The sequence below is a fragment of the Pseudorasbora parva genome, chromosome 17 (assembly GCF_024679245.1).
Source record: "Pseudorasbora parva isolate DD20220531a chromosome 17, ASM2467924v1, whole genome shotgun sequence".
Lineage (NCBI taxonomy): Eukaryota > Metazoa > Chordata > Actinopteri > Cypriniformes > Gobionidae > Pseudorasbora > Pseudorasbora parva.
This window is the reverse complement of record NC_090188.1, coordinates 11693664-11702290: the sequence shown is the minus strand read 5'-3', so window position 1 is coordinate 11702290 and position 8627 is coordinate 11693664. Positions and strand designations below refer to the sequence as shown.

The window sequence follows — 8627 nt, the reverse complement described above, 5'->3', positions numbered from 1 at the left end:
TTTTCCTTTCAGTTGTTCACAAATATTTGATAGGAAAAAAATTTAAAAGGTTTAATGGGAAAAGAAAATGTGTGGACCACTGATGGCAGTTTAGAACGCGATGAGCAATCCGTATGGATATTATTGTGTGACGTAGACGGTTTCCATGGCAACCGGTAGTAAACAAACCAATATTTCAGGAGCACATCCATAGGAGCACATCACATTGAACAGCTGATGAACGCAGAGAGATGCCGATTAAAAAAGGAAAGAAGGGAAAGAAAGGAAAAGGGTGAGTAAAAAAAAACATTGCTCTGCCCGGAGATTAACGTTATATTAATTGGAAATATTTTTGCGTTTGTTTGATAAACTGCATCCGCGTTTGTTTGATAAACTGCATCCAACTGGTCGTAAGACTTAAAAAAATAAGTAACGTTAACGTTAATTTTACTATGTCCTGAGGTGGACCTTAGTGAAGTATTTTTACTTTCTACTCAATTAATTTTTTTCAACTAACATATATTCCAAAACAATGTACTTTTTGCTGTACTATACTATTATTCACAAAATAATTGGGAACAACAGCAACTCAACCACAAAGTGGCAGGCCACGTAAAATCACAGACTGGTGTCTGCGCATGCTTAGGAACACAGTGCAATAGCTACAGACCTCCAAACTTTGTGCAGCCTTCAAATTTGTTCAAGAACAGTGCATAGAGAGCTTCATAGAATGTGTATCCATGATTGAGCAGCTGCATCCAAGCCTTACATCACCAAGTGCAATGCAAAGTGCAATGCAGTGGTGTAAAGCACGCCACCACTCTAGAGCAGTGGTGACGTGTTCTCTGGAATGACGAACGATGAATCACGCTAACATCAGTGCCTGACCTTACAAATGCACTTCTAGAAGAATGGTCAAAAATTCCCATAAGAACATTCCTAAACTTTGTGGAAAGCCTTCTCAGAAGTGATGAAGCTGTTATAGCTGCTAAGGATGGGCTGACTCCATTTTGAACACTAAATATTAAGAATGGAATGTCATTAAAGTTCAAATGCATGTTAAGGCAGACGTCCCAAAACTTTTGCCAATATAGTGTATTTCATAAATAAACGTTTTTTGTTTTAGTTTTTTTTACCTAAACATTAAATTACTTTAAAAATGTAGTACTTTCTTACTTATACTTGAGTAAAAGAAAGTACAAAAATGTTAATTTAAGTATTCAATTATATTCATTATGAAATGTAGTGCAGTAAAAAGTACAATATTAGGCTTTGGAATGTTGTGAAGTAAAAGTTTTCCAAAGAATCTAATAAGGTACAGACTTAAATGTACTTGTACTTAAGCAGAGTAAAATACTACTGTCCTCCTCTGGTTATATCTCACTGTATAGTTTTGAATTATGATGTTGGTGATGATTTGCCTTCCTCTTAATTTTTTTAATATAGAAAAGGGAAAAAAGATGGCAAGCAAGAGTCTAAACGGGATAAAGAGTCTGATATAGAGAAGGCGAAGGCAAACGCGGCTCTGTGGGAGGCCAGGTGTGATATGACAGAGAGTTCACGCGTGGAGTATTCTGAAGCAGCGCGACGACTGAGCAAAGCCAACCAGCAGCTCACTGATCTACAGCACAACACAGAGAAGAGCACCATCGACATCATCGCTGTTCTGAGGAAGAAGGACCTCCAAAATGAAGAGAGGGTGAATGCATTTTATTTATTTTTTGTTAAAAGCTACAGGCACATGAATTAAAAAAAAAAAAAACTAATCCTTTATATCACTCTCTCAGTTAACTAAAGACCCAATATAGTCTGGCTATGAGTAACCCACTTCTCTAGCCAAAGTGTGTTAACCTTGAAATTGGTTACATGTAATTTTTGCCAAAATAACTTGCGAGATATATGATATTCCATCATGTAAGCAAAGTCAAACGGTGACTGCAAGGTGTCTGGTTTAATTTATTTGACATGTTCATGATCTAGGTGACATTGGCTAATTGGCTAATTAGACATCTATTACATTGTCACACATATTGCTTAGTTTTAGCCTAGACACCGGGGCTGTGTTTGGACATCTATTAGACGTTTTTTGAATGCAAAATTGCTTTCTGGGTTATGACAGGTTTTCATTTTGAATAAACTAACCATTTAAAATATTGTCTTCTCAGATCACTGCACTGGAACAACAAATACAGCTTGAGAAAACAAGGGCCTCTCAGGAAAACGAGAATTTGGTGAGATGCCTTTCCTCATATGAAAACAGGAATAAATTCAGTTATATCGCTCATCATTGTTGTTTTGAGTTTTATTGTGCCCCTTTAATCTGTTAGCAATACAAAGATTGCAATATCACAGAAAATACACCATCCATAAAAATGTATAAAATCATGGAAAAAAATTTTTTAAACCATACGATATGATCCAGTCATCCAGTTTAATTACAATATAAATGTTCATCCATTTAAATAAGTAAATACAGCAGTTCATTTAAAAAAAGATCAGCATTATTTTAGTATTATTTGTATACTGTTGTAGTATTTAATAACAATACTGATTGGCATTACAGGTCACTGAATTCACGCTAAAGATTAATGAGCTGGAGGAGAAATTTAAGACAAGATCTAGCGAGTTCAACGTGATTCAGGAGGAGCTTAAGATCATCAATGATTTCCGTAGGAAGAAGCCCCAAATGGAGCAAGAACTCAAAAATGTATAATGCACTTTATTAATTTTATGTACACATTATACAGAAGTATATCTGTTTTCACCCTTGTGCAGTGTTGAAAACCTTTACCTATTTTAGTAAATAATTACAATTTACTAATAATCAAAATTATACAGCGTAATCCCCATTGTTTTGTATAGATGAAGGAAAATATGGACAACGCAGATCTAGAACACAAGAAAACACTTGCTAGAATGGAGCAAAAGTTCTTAAATGACAAGGTATTTATACAGGAAAAAAAAACTTTTCAACTAAATATTTCTCATTCGTTCTCAAAGCCTCTCTCCTACTTTTTCTTTAGGCTCACCTAGAAAAGGATGCTGAGCAAAAGATTGCTGTGCTGGCAGAAAAAGCTCACAACGAAGCCATCATGTAAGCATCTTCTCCATATATCCCAACACAAACACCACTAAACATGTCCACCTGATGCCAATGGAACTGTCTGTGAGATACATTTTACATGAGATAAATGAGATGATGTTCTCCATCTTGGCCCCATCAGACAGCTGGATGACGCATCTCGCTCGATGTTCAAGGAGAATGTGCGTCTAAATAAGGCATTGGGTTACCACATCAAAGAGGTGGAGGATCTGCGGAAGAGAAATGCTGCGCTGGCAGAAGAGAACGACATCCTTAGTCTGCATAAGGTGACAACACAACACGCCATATTAGTTGCCATCTTTGCAGTGTAGTTCACCTACACTTCCAGTCAAAAGTTTGGGGTCAATAAAATTATGGTTTAAATAAATTATTACTTCTATTCAGGAAGGATGCATAAAACTGGTCAAAAGTGACATAAAATAAATTTACATTATTATAAAAGCAATTCTATTTGAAATTAATCCTGTTCTTTTGAACTTTCTATTCGTCAAAGAATCCTGAAACAAAATTAAATGTTCAAATATAATAAAATAGAAAACAAAATTAAAGGGGGGGTGAAATGCTGTTTCATGCATACTGAGCTTTTTACACTGTTAAAGACTTGGATTCCCATCCTAAACATAGACAAAGTTTAAAAAACTAATGTTGGACGTTTGATGGAGTATTTCTGTGTTAAAAATACTCCTTCCGGTTTCTCACAAGTTTCGGAGAGTTTTTTTCGAGTATGGGTCGGCTTGACGTCGATAGAGCGGAAGGTCCTTGTATGGGCCGTACGGGCTCTTCTCCCGGTAGGGTGCGCGCGCGTGACTAGAGCGAGAGAGGAAATGCACGGCCATAAACACTCGCTCAGGTGCAGATCCACTCATCCGTGAACACTTGTCGTTATAGTCCGCGTCGCGCTCCACTTTATTCCTATGGGTGACATCAAGTGACTTCAACGCTTCAGCACAGCATTCTGGGAAGGCAGCGCTGCATTTGAAAGAAATGACGGGAAGCTTCACAACATCGCTTCAGTCGCGTAGCAAAGTGGATCTCCACGGTCACTGGTGTCACAGGACTTCACCAAATCATACCAAAGAAGTGTGTTTTTGAAGGAGCGGTCCCAGCGATAAAGGTTCGGTCCTGCTTTGGAAGCAGCCGGTGAGTAAAACTGCTTCAAATGTCTGTGCTGTTGGCTATCGTCGCCTGAGTAAACATCAGTAACCGACACGATCGCGTGCTTCGTCATTCAAATGCACTAACGTTACTCCATTGTTGTTTTATGTATAACGTTACACTAGTCTGACGTGCAAAACCGTTTTGCTTGCTACTGCTAAGATTTAGTCGCATACAATAGTCCATAAACCGAATCATGTCCTCATAAACTGCGAGTAAAGACACACAAATGTTGACAGGCCACTAAATACAGTACATACCACAAAGACGGACGTCCTGCTGTTGTTGTTTCTCCTGTTCAATTTATTTCAGCCTCCGAATCTGATTCTGGTTTGATAGCCAGGGTTTCTCCACGCTTGAGGACGTCACCGCTTTGGGTGTGCTCGTCATTCTTTAACTCCACCCACACGATACGCCTCCAGGCGCTCGGTTTTTTCCGGAAAGACTCGGTACAGCCTATATTTCTTTTATAAATATAATAAAACTAAAGACTTTTCGGAGATATGAAGGATGCAATACTACTCTATAGGTACTCAAGATTGACATGAGATTGACGGAAACTGAGTGTTTCACCCCCCCTTTAAATTTTATTTATGATCAGATAATTGTTGCACTGTGACATTATTTAATTTTAATTAAGTACATATAACCTCCCAAATTTGTCAGTATTCTACTGTTATAAATTGTAAAATACATTTTTATAATTGCAAGTATACATCATGGTTCTAAATTACATTTATGCAGATTTAATTAAAAAAATATCTGGACGGGATGACAATTACGAGAATGAATTTTTAAAATATATATTTTTTATTTATTTTTATTTAACTTAGGGCAATTTGAGAGATGTGCTTTTGAATTAAAAAAGGGTTCTAAATAGAGGTCCAGCAGTCACCGTCAACTGGAAAAGTGACAAAAGGTGTGATGCTACCAAAAATCATGTCCGTTGATTACGCCTCGTGTGCAGCAGAAAATACAGAGCAGACTCTCCAGACTAATGTTCAGTCTTAAAAGATTGAGCTTGGTCTGGTGATAGCCAGACAAGCAGACATTAATAATAAACCCAGAATTTTATTCACCCTGCAGGAGATGTGTCAGGGCACCTCGAATGACACCATATCTACGCTTACAGCCCAGCGGACCACAATTTCTGAGCTGAGGGCAAAGGTGTTGACATTGGAGCAGGCCCTTGTCAGCATGGTGGCTGAGTTTGAGCGGAAGAAGGCTGACATCAAGCAGCGTGCTGCTGTCAGAACTCAGGCCAGCGGAGTAGAGCTGGACAAACTGCAGAAGCTACTGAGCGCACGGGACAGGGAGTTGAGCCGATTGAAGAGAGTAGCCCGCAGCGTCGTGGAGCAGTGCTCAGACATGGAGATCCTCTTCCATGAGGCTTTAAATCATGTGAAGCAGGAGATGTTAACACACAGGTGCACTTCTCATTCACTCACTTTGCAAACACCCACACCTTGAGAGTAGGCTACATGCTTTCACTGTGTGATGTAGACTAGTTTTCAATCTCTTAGATGCCATTGACCCCAAATATGATGTGATGAATCCACATCCTAAAATTTAAAAGGCATCTGCCTTTTATAAACACCCAATTTATACACTGAAAAATTATTATAAAATCATCAATATATCATTATAAATAGAAAGTTAACAATCAAGCATTGCAGGCTCCATTTACTGCAGAAACTTCAAGCCGTTCGTAGATACATTGTTATAAGATACATTATGTAATCCAGACAGGAAGGAGAGGTGAATCGTAGCAGACGGATGGATGAGTTCTTATCAGGTAAAAGGGAGTTCAATCCTGTTTACACCATCAACAAATCCCACAGTACCAACAGCATTTCCAGTGGTATGGAAGCGGCCGAAAAAGGGTAAGTCTTAAACGTTTTTTTGTGTTTTTGGACTATTTTTAAAATTCTGATGAAAAAACTCAAAATATGTTATTACCTGGAAGATGTGTACCCATAACAAACCTATCTGTTATTTCATCAGTAATCTAAAGAAAACCAAAATTAACATAGAGATGAGTTGGGAGCAAAAAGAAAGAGTTCTCAGATTGCTCTTTGCCAAAATGAATGGCCTGTTATCAAAGTAAGTACTTGCTAACACTGAACTGTATTTTGGATGACAAACAATTTAGCACAAATGTTAGAATATATGTGGCATTTTAACCTTATGAGGCAAATGGAACCACATTAAGATAAATAGTAAATTAGTCATAATCTCCTAAATTATTTTGGAATAATTAACCTAGAGAAAAAAAAAACTTTTGGTGAGACAAAGATAGTGATAATGATCGTAGTAAAAATAAATATATAAAATAAAATCTCAAGCTTATTTCCACAGAATAAGCAGAATTATAACATTTTAAAAAAGGAGTATTTTTATTTTACATTTTTTCCTACATTTCTGAAGGAAACCAATTCATGCTCCGGCACTGGCAGATTCTGAATGGAACCAGTGTAGCAGCAATCCAGGGTGAGACATGCCAAAAGGTTTTCTATTTGATAAAACAAGATTAAACTTATCAAACTGAAATGTTTCTATTGTAATTCCAAAAGGAGCAAGTGCTCTTTAAATATCCGGATGATGCACTCAATTAACTGAAAAGGGGGAAGGGCTATCAGACTTTAATGTTGAGTGAAAAAATTACTTTATAAAATTCATACATTACACAGTTTTTTTTTTACTTTACTAAAGCATAACAATACCATAATATGTTTCCAGAGATTTAGGAAACATCCAAATTCAAATACTTTCTCCGAAAAACAATGCTACAGCCAATTATTCTATTTTTTAATGTGTGTTCTGTGTCGGAATGTCCCAATAGTATTTCAACACCCCGGGGTTGCCAGTTGGCGGAAAACACTGTGTATTGCAGCCGTGGAAGCCAGCAAACAAACAGGGTCAGAGATTGCAGATTGTACCCAACCTAAAATTATTGCTAACGTACACATTAGCTGATCCACAGTGTAAGACCCATCGCTTTCCAGTTGCATGTCCTCAGTCTGGCAATCTGTGTGAGTGTCAATTCTAAGGAGGATGGGGTGGGGGAACAACTCTCTCTAGTATTTTGAATTTGGATTGCAGTACCCATTTCAGCCACTAGCTGCCAATATTACATATTGCATCTTTAAGTACATAGTGCATGAGTAAATAGTGTATAATGTAACATTTAAGACACGACTATAGACTCATAATGCAGTGATCTTTCTCTCTTTTCCTCAGGAATGATGAGGATTCCCATGTGACCTTTTTAACCCAAGCAGTTTCCAGTATGACCTCCAGTGATAATTCCAGTGCTCTGCCAGACCTGTAGATCACATGACCTCATCACAGATAAGAGAGTTAAATAATGTCAAAGTATAAGTTGGATATTGCATATGATATACCAAGAAATGTTAACGAATGTCTATACCACAACTTAAAAGGAGACCAAAAGTTGTTGTTCTTTATGAGTAGAGATGCTAGTGTACCAATACTGATACTGATAATATGGCGTTAAAGACTTTAAAAGTATTGGCATGGCACGACCCACGTTTCTAAATTTATTGCAAACAAACAATTCAAACTGTACTTCATATAACAGAAAAGAAGTTAAGCAGTTAACCAAACATGGCCATAAATTTGACTTTGCTGATGATTTAAATCTTCTAGTGCAGTTTTATACTTGAACTGTTTCCAAGACAGTGAATTACATAATAATTTAATTGAACAAAAATTGCTTTTTTTGAGGGAGGATGGTAAAATTGTTGTAATGAAAGCTAGTTTTCCTAAGTAATGATATATTTTTGAAATTAATACTGTATTATGTTGGTGACTCATATTAAAGTTGGCATTCAATGGAAGTTGCGATATTCTTTTCTTCTCTGTTATGATGCATACAAATGAAATGGCTTCTCGAGCAGCAAAAATGATGAGCAGGGATAGATTTTGTCTATTAGGAATTGATTGAATGGTTGTGGTTTGTTATTGCCATTATGTAATGTGAGTGACAGATAGTCACGGCCTCTTCACGCCAGTAAACGTCATCCGAGAAGAGAAGTCGCTGCAAGCGGGAAGGGGAGTTATTTACATGAAAGATTATAAAGGCACTTTTTTTTCTTTTCTTTTTTTATTATGTGCACTGATTAATAATTTAGGCCTATAATAAATACTGAAATATTCCATCAAATATTAGAATTGTCAGTTTTGATTTATTGGTGATTTTAAAGAAGGGGAAATGCATTGTATTAGTTTCTTTGCCTACACAAGTGTATGCAGACATTTTTGTTTGTTGTATTTACAAACATTTAGCCAACACAAACTGTATAGTATGTTTACATTCATTTTTGCGGTAATAAAGCATTATACATCACACCAAATTATGTTTGACACG

The 8627-nt window shown here is 36.9% G+C and overlaps 1 protein-coding gene across 2 annotated transcripts; it reads left to right on the top strand.

The window, feature by feature from the left end:
- The first annotated feature begins 197 nt into the window (after positions 1-197).
- Positions 198-7617, top strand: bbof1b (basal body orientation factor 1b). 2 transcript variants are annotated; one of them, XM_067421115.1, is made up of 12 exons: positions 198-271; positions 1426-1678; positions 2145-2210; positions 2543-2686; positions 2842-2922; positions 3003-3073; positions 3204-3348; positions 5324-5664; positions 5983-6120; positions 6242-6340; positions 6665-6727; positions 7478-7617. In XM_067421115.1, the coding sequence occupies exons 1-12, from the start codon at positions 231-233 to the stop codon at positions 7566-7568; spliced, it is 1533 nt and encodes a 510-aa protein (XP_067277216.1). In that variant the 5' UTR covers positions 198-230; the 3' UTR covers positions 7569-7617. The 2 variants fall into 2 exon arrangements, with proteins under 2 accessions (XP_067277216.1, XP_067277217.1); XM_067421116.1 differs by lacking the exon at positions 2543-2686.
- The last annotated feature ends 1010 nt before the right edge of the window (positions 7618-8627 follow it).